Genomic DNA, 15,336 nt, shown 5'->3' with positions numbered 1-15,336 from the left:
GATTCTATAACTTTAACATTTAAAAATGAGGAAATAATATATAAATAAATAAAAAAACAATTATTTATTATCATCGATTTTTCTTACTCAAAAACTTTTTTATTAATTAAAAAATCGATTTTTAATGCCGAATATCATCTAGTAACCAATAGAAAAGTTGAAAATGGCGTATTGTTTACAAATTTCAGTATATTGTACAAAATTAAAAAAAAATTAAATACTTAGACGCAACTACGGCAGCATACATTACTGCAACTCACACGGAGGTGTTCCAATCAAGATCCTCCGAGACTCCTACATTCTTAGTATCATCAGATTCATGCTACCGATTTTAAAATCCAACCCCTATAATGTTCTGTACGTGGTCCAGGATTAATAAACAAAAATATTCATTAATATTCCAGTTCATTGAGGGTACCTGATGAAAATGAACGGTGATTGCCTTGCATGAGATTGTTAGGAATTCTGTTAACTAACTAAATTAACTTTAATTTTGTAGATTTTTTTTTTTGGAATTTGCGTAATATCAGAGATTTTTTTTTCTTTTTGGGTTATAAGATTCATGAGATTCTGAATAAATAAGATAAAATTGTGAAATATGAATCTCTGTCAATATTTTTGTGGTCATTTGACAAAGGCTTCCTCCAACTGTTGTTATATTCATCTGTCCTTCGCTATTCTATACAATTCTATTACCTTCTTTTGTCGTCTTCCCAGCGCCTTATTTGCCTTTTGCTTCTCATTCATTCCAGAAACCAGTCTGTACATATATTTTACATTTTTTTCATTCTTTTCTTACTATGTGTCTTGCCAAATGCTATTTCATTATGTTATATGTTGTTTGTAACATGTTACCAAATGTTAAAATTAGGCAAATAAATTGAATCAATATTTTCTAATATATATTTATAATAAAATAAATTATTATAAGAAACTGCAATAAAAATCTCTGATATCCTTGGAAATACAGATATAATAATCAAATTCTTCGAAATGCTATTCTAGGTATACAGTAAATTTAAAATTTATAGCAGTTCTCTTTAATTTAGATAAGAAGATTAATTTAATTATCGTAATTATCAATCTGGTCCTATTCTTCCTTATTAATACATTTTAATCTTTTTCACAGTTCCTTCCAAAATGAAGGTATGGATACTTGTGTCTTTGTGCGCAGTGGCATTTGCCAAACATGAAATATACACTGGGTACGTAACTATTAATACTTTAATCAAATATCATAAAATTTCATGATTTGGAAAGAACTTTCTAGTTTTTGGTTTAGAGGTCGGTTAAGAGGTGATTTTTGTAATTGATGTGTTGGAACTACTCATTTATCAAGATAAAGTATAATTTCACACAAATGCTTCTGCCCCATGCTTTAATAGACTGCCTGATGTTTTTAAATATAATTGTATTTACACCGCTTGATTTTCATAATTTTGTTGATAACATCTTAACAAATTTTGTTTTGCCCGGACCCCACGGGGTATTCGCCATGTACGTACGTACCTCGTCAATCGGCAAATTGCAATGATACAATTTTTTTATAAATATCACATTATAGATGGAAGTCGTACTATGTGGCTCCAGCTACTCAAGAACAGCTGTCAATCTTGGGATCTCTGGAGAGCAAATTAGATGTAGACTACTTCGTCAGACCAAGAGTAGACCGTGAAGGTGTAGCGTTGGTGAAGCCTCGATACCAAGAAGAATTCTTAAATATTCTGGTGAAAGAAGGAATATCTCATAGAGTTCACAGTAAAGATATCAAATCGTAAGATTTTAAATTACATTATATTTTTTTCTAAAGTGAAGTTTCAAACAATAACGCTAAATGACGCAGAAACCCATATATATTCGTGATAGTAGTGCTGATACAAATTGAAAATTAAAGGATATGATAAGATTTTATTGTTTTTGTAAACAGCCAGCTCGATATTGAAGATGAGCTTATTGAAGCAAGGCATGCAGAGTTCCGCGCTAGAAGCACACCGGAAAAACCTTACGACAATTATCTTCGATTGGACGCAGTAAGTTATAATATAATCTCAGCATTTTGAATAGACGTTTAAATAGAGATCATCTATTACATAATTTATATAGTCAGTTTGTCTATTGTAGTTAATTGCTTCCACTTTTTGATAACATTTATCAACAACGAGATAAAAATCAAGCCAAATTTTTGAATTAAAGCTTACATAATGGGCTTAGTAAAGATTGAAATCTCTTCCGATCCAATTGAGTAAAAAAATAATTCTCAAGTTTTTTTCATACTATCGTTAGTAAATTGTATCGCATTAGCAAAGTATTAACATTAGAATAAATCTTATGGAATAATGGTGAACGGCCGTAAGTATTTCATATTTCAACAACAACTCATAGAAATGGAGATGCCTATCTATAGATACCTATTGAAATGCAATCAAAATCACGTATCTTATCTATACGGGTGATTTTTATTTCCAAAAATAAACATCACATGGGTTGTACTTATTAAAAAAAGGCAGCATTTTAAAACTAATTGTTACGCAAACAGAAGTCTATGTAAAGGGCTAATGTAAACTTGCATTAGCGGTATAGTAATTTTACATATGAGGTACGAGCAAGAGCTCCCGTCCTGATAATTCCTTTACAGATCTACAATTACATGGACGAGGTAGCCGCAAACCATCCCAACATTGTGAAGCAAGTAACAGCTGGAAGATCGTTTGAGGGCCGTCCTATCAAGTACTTGAAAATTTCTTCCACTAATTTCGAAGATACGTCAAAATCCGTCATATTTGTCGATGCGACTATGCACGCCAGAGAATGGATCACCACACCAGCTGCTCTGTATGCAATCCACAAGCTGGTTGAAAATAGAACTGATCCAGAGCTTTTGGACCATTTTGACTGGATCATCATGCCTATGTCTAACCCAGACGGATACGAATATTCTCATACAAATGTAAGTTATAAAATGCGCTAATATTATTTTTTTAATCTAGGTAACTTCCGTTTTCTTAAAAAGCACAAGGCTGCAAACGCACTTGCAAGCCTTGGCATTAAGAGTTTCCATGCTCGGTATTGCTTAACTTCAGATGAGGCTCCTGTCCGTTTACTAACTATTCTGAAAAATAAAAAACATATTCTTGACACAAAAATCTATATATTAGATTAATTCGAGTTAGCAATATATTTCAGTACTACGTAGATATTATTACATATTTTCACTTCAATAATGAAATTATTTTTTTTAGGAACGATTCTGGCGCAAAACGCGTTCGTTTGATAGAAATCTAATAAGCTTTCTATGTCGCGGAGTCGATGGAAACCGGAACTTCGATTTCCACTGGGGTACCGTCGGAACCAGCGACCACAACTGCGCAGACATTTACCCAGGAACTAAACCCTTCTCCGAAAACGAGACAAGAGTCGTTCGGGACGTGCTTAAGGAAAACTTGAGCAGAATGATTTTGTATATCACGATTCATAGTTACGGAAGCATGATTTTGTACCCTTGGGGTCATGATGGAAGTCTCTCAAACAATGCTTTAGGCTTACATACGGTAGGAGTTGCAATGGCTGACGCAATTTACGCAAAGACCCTCCCAGTCTTTCCAAGATATACAGTCGGCAATTCCCTGCTCGTAATTGGTTATGGCTCATCTGGAGCTGCTGAAGACTATGCCCATTCTATCGGAGTGCCTCTAACTTATACTTACGAGTTACCCGGAATTGAACATGATTATGATGATGATGATGATGATGATGAAGATGATGATGATGATTTTGCTAATGATGATCATTTGAAAGGGTTCCATCTTGACCCTCAATACATCAGGCCAGTTGCTGAGGAGACTTGGGAGGGCATTTCTGTAGGCGCGAAGAGAGCAAGAGCAATTGTGAGAAGTAAATAATGAAATTTGTGTAATTTTATTAAATAAATGATATGTAAACATTTTATTTATTTACGTGTGTAATAAACCAAAGTGCAGTGTGGCTTCAGTGTGCGACTTACATCCTTGAGGTCGTAGGTTTGATAGCCGCTAAATATAATTAGTTTTATCTAACATTGTTAGTTACAAAGCGAAGAAATAAAATAATGTTTTCGTAAAATTGAGTGGCGTAGCAAAACAAAATAACAATTTTTCGGTTACGCTTAAAATTATTCCGTTTCGCGCAACTTCAACGATAACCATGATAGTAATAATTCTATTACAATTAATGAAATTCTGTAAAAACTTAATCAAATGGTTGAAAGATTATTTATTTCATAAATCATATACACAGTGCAATGAAAATTCACTAGTGATTTTTCTTTAATTACCTGTATAATTTAAATTGCATTTTAACTGTTTATATAATTGTTGTAAATAATATTGTATTAGTCTTATTTTAAAGAGCACTTGGTCTATATTGTCATAGTTCTCACATACTGTAGTTTGTAAGTAAATGAGAATGAATAAGATATTATTGTTTAATTTGTTACCATTCAAAGATAAAGAAATTAAAAAAAACCAAATCAATATTAAATTAAACTGGGGACAGGCCGTTAGTGATTTGAATTGGCGTACCGCAACTAAATAATTGTATTATTTATATTCATGTCTATGATAGTAAAAACCTTTTGTTAAACTTTATCTAATTTAACTTTATTTATCCAATTTCTGTAAAATTGCATTTAGTAGATCATTTTTTGAAAAATAAGTTCATAAACAAGTTTCACTTATTACGTGTATACACCAATACAGACACACATATTTTGGATGTGGCCAAGCACATTCATAATTTCCCCCATAATTTGTAGGATTGTTTTGAATTACTAGTTAGTGTTGTTTACAGTACTGGTAGTGACCTCTAGTGACCTTTTACTGGACTATTGATTTCATTTGCGTGGTGATTATTTATCGATAACGTTTCTTGTTCTGCTTGTAGTACAGTCAAGTTACAAGAGATGGCGCTGATCTTAATTAATCAATTGAAATTTGACAAACATCTTGTACAGATTTGGGTTATTTTCTCTTAATTATTGTAAATAGATAGATTTTCACACTTTGTTACTTCCTGACGGAATTTAGTTCGTTTGGGTAGTAAATTTTCCTAATTAATGATCGTTTATCTCAACAGCTGATGGTTTCACTATTTAAGTTATTCACGAATTTTAGGCACTTAACTTATTATTTCATTATGTCCACAATATTTGTTGTAATAATTACATAATGGCAACCACGCGATGGAAAAAGGAAAAGAGGAAGACAGAGCAAAAGATAAGCAGACGATATAAAAAGAATAGGAGGCACAACTTGGACAAGAAGAGCTAAGATTTGAAAATAATGAAAGCAAGTTCTAGATTAAGTTTAATTTATGTATTAGAATAAAGTTTTTTTGTAACTTAAATAAGTGTTATAAACGTATAAAATAGCAATAAGGGCTAATAAACACATACGTTTATGTAAGATTTCACCACATTTTTAAATTGCATAAATAAAATCAAATCAATCGTTGCAAATGTCGATATATTGCAATAAAAAATCTCTAATATTCTTCATAGATAAAACTTTAAATTCTTCGAAGTTTAGATCTAGGTTCCTGAGTCATCAGAGTGCTTTAAATAATAGAGGACTTTATTTTACCTGTATTAATAATTCGTGAATAATGTGCGTATGTGCTGTGTAACACTGTGTAGCAATGTAACTGTTGAAGAAAGTGCCTACGTCTGGAAATACTCTGCGGGCGTAACTCTCATCATTTAGTTAATTGCTATGAAACGAAAGAATGTAGGGTAACAGTTAAAGGGAGTGACTACGTCTGTCAATATAATCTACTGGGGTTGATTTGCTCCAGTTCAAACAATTTGTATTAAAAACTTGGCGATTGAATAGAGTGGCGGAAAGTTTCTTGCCAGTTCTTCTTACCCGCTCTACGCCCTTGACTTGCGAACTGGTTGTAAATGTAAATTGACAATTAATTTAATTTGTTTTTCTTGACGTTCATAAGTGTACATGTTTACCTACATGAATAAAGATATTTTGATTTGATTTGATTTACTCTCGTCAGTTCTATTTATTCAAACCTAAGACAGAAGATTAAATTAATTAATAGATTAATTGGTAATTATCGATTAAGCTAATCCTTCGTAATTAATACTTATTATTCGATTTAACAGTTCTTTCCAAAATGAAGGTATGGATACTTGTGTCTTTGTGCGCAGTGGCATTTGCCAAACATGAAATATACTCTGGGTACGTGACAATTAAAGTAAATTTTGAGTTTCAAAGAACTTTTGTGTTTCTGGAGTCGATTTAGATGTGATTTTTAAAGAGTTGGAACTACTCATTTGCATAGAAATAGTATAATTTCACACAATTGGTTCTGCTCCATGCCTTACTAGAACAAGACTGCCTAATATTTAATGAATACCTATTTTACCTATTGGATTTACCACTAATCCTGTTCGCGTCTATTTCATTATTTCTTTTATAATATTTTTTTTTTTATTCGTCACCTTATAGATGGAAGTCGTACTATGTGGCTCCTGCTTCTCAAGAACAGCTGTCGATCTTGGGATCTCTGGAGAGCAAATTAGATGTAGACTACTTCGTCAGACCAAGAGTAGACCGTGAAGGTGTAGCGTTGGTGAAGCCTCAATACCAAGAAGAATTCTTAAATGTTCTGGTGACAGAAGGAATATCTCATAGAGTTCACAGTGAAGATATCAAATCGTAAGATTTTTATATTAGATTATATTTTTATTTCTCCGAAGCGATTTTTGACGATGTAAAAAGTGTCGATTCCAATAATTACACCATATGACGAGGAAAACCAATTCCGATGGTTTATCAATATGCTGATACAAATTTGAAATGAGGAAAAAAAGACGTAAGCACAGAAAAGTATTAAAGCTATCTTTTATTACACTTTATTGTTTTTGTAAACAGCCAGCTCGATATTGAAGATGAGCTTATTGAAGCAAGGCATGCAGAGTTCCGCGCTAGAAGCACACCGGAAAAACCTTACGACAATTATCTTCGATTGGACGCAGTAAGTTATAATATAACCTCGGCATTTTGAATAGTCGTTTAAATAGGACAGAGATCATCTATTGCATAATTTATACAGTCAGTCTGTTGTAGTTCATTGTTTCCTCTATTTGATGACATTTATTAACAACGAGAAAAACATCAAGCCAACTTTTTAATTAAAGCTTACTGAAAATAAGCCGCCCGTTAGCATTCTCAGACGCAGGCACCCACTTCAATACTTACATTGCATTCAATCGTATTAATTGCATTCATAGCAATAAAGATTTCAGTATGTACAATATCTATAGATAGGAAAAGTAAAAAATATTGTCTTGAAAAAGTAATCAGTATTTTAATAATAAAATGCAATTAAATACGACTGTGTGCGTGTAATATTTAACAAAAATGATTGTAGACGGTAAAAAGCAAAGTCTAGGCTGAATTAATTGAAAATTAAGCGTTTTAAAATAACATTATACAACTACTGTCTACTTCTAACTTCAAGTCTCGCATCTAAATGGTGATCGAAGGCTGATGTAAGCTAGCGGTAGGTAGAATATTTTTTTAAAATCACATAGGTACAAGCAAGGGCTGCAGTCCTGATAATTCCTTTATAGATCTACAATTACATGGACGAGGTAGCTGCCAAGTATCCCAACATTGTCAAGCAAGTAACAGCTGGAAGATCCTTTGAGGGCCGTCCTATCAAGTACTTGAAAATTTCTTCCACCAACTTTGAAGATAGGTCAAAATCCGTCATATTTGTCGATGCGACTATGCACGCCAGAGAATGGATCACCACACCAGCTGCTGTTTATGCAATCTACAAGCTGGTTGAAGACAGAACTGATCCAGAGCTTTTGGACAACTTTGACTGGATCATCATGCCTGTGTCTAACCCAGATGGATACGAATTTTCTCATACAAATGTAAGTTTAACATCAATTAAATGTAAGTTTTAATAAGATATGAAAAACTAATAGTGCGCCAGTGCTGTTCTTTTTCTATGTATCTTAGCAAGCAATACTGGTGAACTAAAAATTATGAAACATCTCTTCGTACCATAACAGTTCCTGCCACGCACAACCATAAGGTGGAACTAGCTCCCCATTGAAGTATTTTCGGACCAATTCGGCTCAAGAAAAGAGCTTATCAATTTCTTAAAGGCCGGTAAAGCACTTGCGAGTCCTGGTATTGCTAGTGTGCATGGGCGGCGCTTTACATCAGGCGATCGGCTAAACATTCTATGTACATATTTTGAATAGTAATCAACTAATCCAACATTTAGTAAATGGAATATTAAAATATTGATAAAATATATGTACCTAATTGACTGGTATGATTAGTTTAATTAATTGATTTATGATAGTTTAAATTAATCTTATCGGATAAAAACGTGTGCTACATAACTAATTGATATTAATTGAATATTATCAATATTTTAAACGAATGTTTTACATTTTTGTAGCTATCCATATCTGCTAATAATATTATGATCATCAATATTTATTAACTCAGGCTTTCATTTCATATCTTTCCTTACATATGCGAATATTTAAATTTATGTTAGTTAATTTTATGTTCCGAATGGAAGTCACGGAATCTTAATAATAAAAATATATACATCAAAGCTATTGGAGCTAGTAATACAGTTAAGTACTATAGATATTGGTGTAAAAATATGTACATTATACGTTTGGTTATGGATGAATAAAGAGATCAAGAATTTCAGGAACGATTCTGGCGCAAAACACGTTCGACTGATCAGTCTCCACTAAGCGTTATGTGTCCCGGAGTCGATGGAAACCGGAACTTCGATATTCACTGGGGTACTGTAGGAACCAGCAACAACCCCTGCACAGATACATACGGAGGATCTAAACCCTTCTCAGAAATCGAGACCAGACTTGTACGGGACGTTCTTGATGAGAACTTGAGCAGAATGATTTTGTACATCACGATTCATAGTTATGGAAGCATGATTTTGTACCCTTGGGGACATGATGGAAGCCTCTCAAACAATGCTTTAGGCTTACATACGGTAGGAATTGCAATGGCTGACGCAATTTACGCAAAGACCCTCCCAGTCTTTTCAAGATACAAGGTCGGCAATTCCTTGCTCGTAATTGGTTATGGCGCATCTGGAGCTGCTGAAGACTATGCCCATTCTATCGGAGTTCCTCTGACTTATACTTATGAGTTACCTGGACTTAGAAGAGGTATACAAGGGTTCCATCTTGACCCTAAATACGTCAGGCCAGTTGCTGAGGAGACTTGGGAGGGCATTTCTGTAGGCGCGAAGAGAGCAAGAGCAATTGTGAGAAGTTAATAATGAAAATTGTATGTAATTTGTATTAAAATGATGATATTTAAATAGTTTTTTTTATTTACATTAGGTATACAATAAAGGATTACAATAGTTAGAATAATTAATAACGCAAACCTAAGATTAGCCATCGTCTCACACATGGCACTAAAATCCATGAAAAGGTCGACTTCACTTTTTGAATTGAATTATCACTTAGATTTAATCTCCTTCAATGAGCCAAATTAGTTTTTGTTAGCTTCCTTAGCTTACTACCTTTTATTTTATGTTCGATATAAGCTAATGTTGTAAACCATTCATGCCAGTCCTTACCCAGCTTCAAACATGTGTTTTATTTGTAAGTAAAGTTAAAAAATCAAAAATACGAGGCAACGAATAGAAAACGCCATTAATCTGTTTAAGGGTTTATTCTGAATTAATTAAAAAAACACAGTAATAAATGCAATGCTCAATTACTCTCTCACTTACTCTATCACTTATAACATAAATTACCTTACTAATATCTTAACATTTTCACAGTATCTTTTTTACTTTAATTTGCCATTTGCTACAATGTTAGGATCATCCGTAAAGACGTCGCGTGACTTCCTAAAAGCTTTTTTTTAACAACCAATTACTTAAAAATTTATAATTTTACGCACAAAAATTGATTAAATTATAAATTATTAAGTATCATACAGTTATAAATTATTAAGTACATATCGCGGTAGAGCATGACTCTTAGGGCAATAGCGCACTAGCGGCCAGGCCGCAGCGGCCATCGAGATAGAAACCATAGTATGAAATCGCCATATAGCACGCGCACCTGGCCGCACGCGGCCAGCGGCCGCATTTGCGGCCCGTGTTCGGTCGCTGGTCGCTGCGGCCACTGGGATCAATTGCATTGTAGTTAAATAAGCAGTGTGGGGGCACTAGCCGCGGCGGCCGCGCGTATTGTGGAACTACAGCGTGTTTAGCGATTTATAACTGATTTATTGATTATTATTTATTATGTATTGATGGACTTAATTTTCTTAACAGTTCTTCAAATGAAGACTTGCTCATCCGCAAATAATTAAAGAACTTTTCATCATATTGCTGAAGGTCGGTGAAATAAGTATGAAATAATCCCTTTGTTCGCCTTTCACGTAGTAAGGGATGGACCCAATATTTTTTCCTTTTCCTTTTCTGCTTCTTACTAAGATACAAAAGCACTGCTATTTCCTCAACGTCCATTTTGAAGCGCGCTGTATAAGCAACTGACTATCGTAGCCGCAGTTTTGGCCGCGTTGCAAATCGCAACCCCTGCGGCCGGGCCGCGCGTCTGGCCGCTAGTGCGCTATTACCCTTACATATTTGACTGACTTTCGAGAATGAGTTTGAGTTTCTGCATGGGTTCTATCTAAAAGTACTATATTGTAACTTATAGGTAACTTTAAATAAATTAAAATATTATTGTGTTATTATCATCCATAGCGCCATTTAGCCATAATTTTAACTCAGTACATTTATGTTAATGAATTGAATGGAATCTCAAATTTATCGCATTTTTTAATATTGATGACTGAGGTGTTAATCATAAATAAAAGTAGTTGGTAATTTAAACGTATTTAAAACTTTTATAGATAAAAATATTTGATAATTTCTTATCATGTTTTGAATATAATTTCAAATTTACAAATGAAAATTAGTTGTATATTGTGAACAATGAACGCTTTAATACTTTTGTGTTTGGTGTCCAGTATTTTCGCCAAGCACGAAGAATATATAGGGTATGTATTAATTTATCGTCTGTGGAAAAAGTATAGTAAAATTTTGCTTTGTTGGTAGCCTGTATGGAGTTTAGCTGGATGAACCAGGCTTCAACCGCAAACTATTATATGGATTATCAAATATGAAACATTATTAAATATGAAATGTACAAAAATGTCTTGTAGAATTATTTCAGGTCCAACAAAGGTCCACACACAATTTTATAAAATAGTTTATACTATACTAATGAAATCCCATTTTTTCTACTTATTCGATACAATTTTTTAATTATTTGTCTTGTAATCTACTTTAAATAGATAATTTTTAACCTTCATATAACCAATTTATTTCAATCGATTATGAAGCTTTACATATCTCAAAATTTATCATTTTTTTACATTTTAAATTATTAATAGTTTAAGTTATAATATGTATGATATTATAGATGGAAGTCCTACTACGTAGCTCCGTCATCTGTGGAACAGCTGGAGTCTCTCGGGTTAATGATTCCCGGCTTTGACCTGGACTTTCTTAGCTGGGCTACCACAGACCGTGAAGGTCTAGTTCTTGTGAAACCAGAACATCAAGACCAGTTTATAAATGCATTGGAAAGTGAAGGCATACAGTACTGGATACATGTAGATGATGTGAAGGCGTAAGTTAATATAGTCTTATTGATCTAAATATCGTACTTATTATAATCTATATTATTATCAACGACATTTATCACTTAATTAAACGAGAAACATTTGTATATTTGTGACGAATACATTCAAAAACTACTAACCGTTTAAATAAAAGTTTCAGTGGGAGATTATTTCTTCAAAGTAAATCATAAATAACTCAGACAAGATGGGACCGGCCATTACAATAAAATAAAGTTATCATTACCTTCAACGTTATTAAAAACCTTTTTTAACATTAATGAACGCAAATTTATTATAAGCTAGTCTTTATATCATTTGTGTTATATTTAAAATACAAATAAAAAATAAAAGATTTTTTTTAAATTGTTGGTAATGGAAATCTGACGATAATTGATAAGTTAAGCCATTAATTATACTTAGATTAACAACATTAGGTAGTGTATTATAATATACTAAGCCGGTTTTTATAAGATTACATTTATTAACAAAAATTACAAGGTCAAGGTCAATGCAAGAACAATTTTTAGCTCAATCTACGGCCTAAATACATTAAAACGATGTTTTGAAATGTATTTTTATAACACGCACTCGGTAATAGATTCAAAAAATTAGCTATATTAATATAATTTACTGATTAATAAGTATATTATTTAAATCCAACAAAATTATAAGTCTATTTTAATATGCTTTTTTTTTTAATATTTTGTAGACAATTCCCCGATAATGTAGTCGTCGGAGACATTAAGTATCTTACATGAATCGTATTGGTAACTCCGATGTTAATACACTACTGCCTATTTCTTTTAAAATTTTAATATGTTATATAGGTGTCAGAAAGATAAAACAATCAAGGCTCAACTTAACATCAGGTGAGCCTCCTGCCCGTTTGCCCCCTGTTCTATAAAAAAAGGCACACCTAATTTTCTCAAAAGACCTTCTCAAGGCGCGTCTTATTATTCGTAACGTCTCACATGTTTGAAATTTAATATACCTATTATAATAGATATATTATAATAATTAATTCAGCCCTAAGGCGTAGAAATCAAGTGGCTGGGTGGTATAGCTTGTCTTCTCACGTCACTCATAGCATTCCATCTTTCTGAATAACAACAACAATTGATTTATAAAGAACTTTTTAATTAGTTAAAACTGCGCAGTTGTTTGTTCTTTGTGGCTTTGTTATCCTAGCCCGCAATAAACTCTGGTAACAGCTAAATTATTGAAAAAATACTTACCTTATACTTTTACCTTTATCAACAAGATGCCTCAATATCGCAATATGAATAGAATAAGTAAAAAAATATAAAAAAAACTGGTACAGCAAAAACCATCAGACAAACAGACTACTTATACGTAATTCGAATAAGATTCTATTTTATGTAAATAACTACTAAGACTAGTTCTGAAATAAACATTTTCTAATTCTGATTTTACCCCAGAGATTTTACCTTAGATTCCATTGTAATACGATTAACATCATACACAATCTACATAATTTTAAATTTAATTCCAACAGTCAACTGGATTTGGATGATGAGGACATGGAAACTCACAGCAAAAATACTCCTGCAAAGGGAGTAATGGCGTATGATAGATACCAGCGTTTGGAAGTGGTTAGTGTTAACTATAAAATATAATCGAAATAATTGCTCACATAGTTTTGAATATGGGCGTATTTGACACCGGTATTACACTGGGTCACACAGTCAGTTTAAAACTTTAATAGCCCGCAGTAATTTTCTGTTACTGGCAAGCTATCCCTACTGTATGGCCGTGTATGAAAATCCTTTGGATACTTCTAGCTTAGTGACATAAAAACACGCATCTCTTCTATCAATAAACTAGGTTCGTTGATTGATTTGCCTTTCAGATCTACGCTTACCTGGACAGAATTGCGGAGCAGTATCCCAATCTAGTTAAGCTAGAGACACCTGCGCATTCATTCGAAGGTCGTCCCATTAAATACCTAAAAATATCTTCCACTAACTTCGAGGACGAATCTAAGTCAATAGTTTTCATTGAGGCAGCAATTCATGCTAGAGAATGGATAACTCCGCCAGTGGCGACATATGCTATCCACAAACTTGTAGAGAATGTGACAAATGCTGATATGATTGAAGAGTTTGATTGGATCATTTTGCCTGTCGCCAATCCGGATGGATATGCTATTACTCATAATGGTGTAAGTTTGCGTTTTTTTTAATAAATAATAACACAAATCAGTGGCGATACAACCTTATTAGGTATGGTTTCATGATCTAAGAGCCTAGGTAATCAGCCACCTGAGCCTGACACAGGGCGTCGACCTTTTGGGTCTACGGCAATCTGGTTTCCTCACGATGTTTTATATCATCCTATATGAGGAAAGTTAATTGGTTCACAACCGGGGATCGAACCTACGACCTCAGGGATAAGAGTCGCACGCTTCAGCGTGTAACTCCATGGTTTCAACCACTAGGCCAACAGAACACAGTGCGTTTACAGAAATAAAACCTGATAGTAATAATAATGACTATTATTTATTTATATCATTATTCAATAACAATACAAGGTAAGGCAGATGATTTTAATTCATTACAAACTTTTACACGATCGATAAAACGGATTGAAAGTATCGCTTGGTTATTGGTAGGAAAAAAAAGTAACATATGTATCATTTATATTTAATCGTAATAATTTTAACACTGTTCAATCCGCTCTTTGTTCAATCTTTATTTCACTCATATTTTCAATTAACAGACTCGTTTTTGGCGCAAAACCCGTTCAACTGACCACGAGGACGGCGAACGCTGCCCTGGAGTTGACGGAAACCGCAATTTTGATTTCTTATGGAATACTGTTGGTGTTAGTTCCGATCCTTGTGCGAACACCTATCCTGGCCGCAAAGCTTTCTCAGAAGTAGAAACAAGGGTCATCCGGGACATCCTTCATGAGAACCTGAATAGAATGGTCATGTACCTTAGCATGCATAGCTACGGAAGCATGGTTCTGTACTCCTGGGGTCACGATGGCAGTCTATCAAACTACGCTTTTGCTCAGCAGACAACAGCTGTTAATATGATTACGGCAATTCAGGTTAAGAAATTACCGGAGTTTCCAAATTACACAGCTGGAAATTCTAAGTTAGTGGTTGGATATGCTACATCTGGTTCTTCTCAAGATTACGCGCACTATATTGGTCTTCCTCTGGCGTATACATATGAATTGCCTGGTCTTGGTCCAGGACTTTTGGGTTTCTCTCTGAGTGCAAGGTACATTAGCCACGTGGTAGACGAAACATGGGATGGCATTGTAGTTGGTGCAAGGCGCGCAAGGCAGCTGTATGGACCCTATCCGTTTCTGCAATAATATAAATGTAAACAGTAATGCTAGAAGTAAAATTGATTTATTACAAGTGAGTATGGTCCATTATTTCTTTGCACTGCAAATCAAAAATTAAATGAAGTTTATAAAGATATATTGAGTTTTGTTAACACTATTCTCTTCTGTATATTTCCCGCATAATAACACTCTTTCCCCGAAGTATCTTCGAAGTTTCTCGTCATTAGGAAGGAAAGGCAAAATTAGCGTGCAAGTCTTAATATACTCGGCAAGGCAAGGCAAGACGCAATTTCAGTCTGGGCTTCGC

The 15,336-nt window shown here is 33.7% G+C and overlaps 3 protein-coding genes across 3 annotated transcripts; all 3 read left to right on the top strand.

Annotated features, from left to right (window-relative positions):
• The first annotated feature begins 1,065 nt into the window (after window positions 1–1,065).
• Window positions 1,066–4,450, top strand: LOC123689859 (carboxypeptidase B-like). Its single transcript, XM_045631588.1, has 5 exons — window positions 1,066–1,205; window positions 1,565–1,774; window positions 1,928–2,030; window positions 2,636–2,947; window positions 3,240–4,450. The coding sequence occupies exons 1-5, from the start codon at window positions 1,141–1,143 to the stop codon at window positions 3,897–3,899; spliced, it is 1,350 nt and encodes a 449-aa protein (XP_045487544.1). The 5' UTR covers window positions 1,066–1,140; the 3' UTR covers window positions 3,900–4,450.
• A 1,662-nt stretch (window positions 4,451–6,112) lies between these two features.
• On the top strand, window positions 6,113–9,378 carry LOC110996828 (carboxypeptidase B-like). The gene is made up of 5 exons (XM_045631589.1): window positions 6,113–6,224; window positions 6,495–6,704; window positions 6,921–7,023; window positions 7,622–7,933; window positions 8,737–9,378. Exons 1-5 carry the CDS (start codon window positions 6,160–6,162, stop codon window positions 9,331–9,333), a joined length of 1,287 nt encoding a protein of 428 aa, XP_045487545.1. The 5' UTR covers window positions 6,113–6,159; the 3' UTR covers window positions 9,334–9,378.
• Window positions 9,379–10,950: 1,572 nt separating this feature from the next.
• Window positions 10,951–15,106, top strand: LOC110996831 (carboxypeptidase B). Its single transcript, XM_022264693.2, has 5 exons — window positions 10,951–11,081; window positions 11,507–11,716; window positions 13,225–13,321; window positions 13,579–13,890; window positions 14,448–15,106. Exons 1-5 carry the CDS (start codon window positions 11,017–11,019, stop codon window positions 15,054–15,056), a joined length of 1,293 nt encoding a protein of 430 aa, XP_022120385.2. The 5' UTR covers window positions 10,951–11,016; the 3' UTR covers window positions 15,057–15,106.
• Window positions 15,107–15,336: the final 230 nt, after the last annotated feature.

The sequence above is a fragment of the Pieris rapae genome, chromosome 16 (genome assembly GCF_905147795.1).
Source record: "Pieris rapae chromosome 16, ilPieRapa1.1, whole genome shotgun sequence".
In the NCBI taxonomy this organism is placed as follows: Eukaryota; Metazoa; Arthropoda; class Insecta; order Lepidoptera; family Pieridae; genus Pieris; species Pieris rapae.
Note: the sequence above shows the minus strand (reverse complement) of the source record. Positions and strands in the feature narration are given on the sequence as shown.

Coding starts and splice junctions, on each gene's coding strand:
- LOC110996831 (XM_022264693.2), top strand. CDS start 11,017: ATGAACGCTTTAATACTTTTGTGTTTGGTGTCCAGTATTTTCGCCAAG. Junction 13,322..13,578: donor GATACCAGCGTTTGGAAGTG/GTTAGTGTTAAC, acceptor TTTGCCTTTCAG/ATCTACGCTTACCTGGACAG. Junction 13,891..14,447: donor ATGCTATTACTCATAATGGT/GTAAGTTTGCGT, acceptor TTCAATTAACAG/ACTCGTTTTTGGCGCAAAAC.
- LOC123689859 (XM_045631588.1), top strand. CDS start 1,141: ATGAAGGTATGGATACTTGTGTCTTTGTGCGCAGTGGCATTTGCCAAA. Junction 1,206..1,564: donor AAACATGAAATATACACTGG/GTACGTAACTAT, acceptor ATCACATTATAG/ATGGAAGTCGTACTATGTGG. Junction 2,031..2,635: donor ATTATCTTCGATTGGACGCA/GTAAGTTATAAT, acceptor ATTCCTTTACAG/ATCTACAATTACATGGACGA.
- LOC110996828 (XM_045631589.1), top strand. CDS start 6,160: ATGAAGGTATGGATACTTGTGTCTTTGTGCGCAGTGGCATTTGCCAAA. Junction 6,225..6,494: donor AAACATGAAATATACTCTGG/GTACGTGACAAT, acceptor GTCACCTTATAG/ATGGAAGTCGTACTATGTGG. Junction 6,705..6,920: donor CACAGTGAAGATATCAAATC/GTAAGATTTTTA, acceptor TTTTGTAAACAG/CCAGCTCGATATTGAAGATG.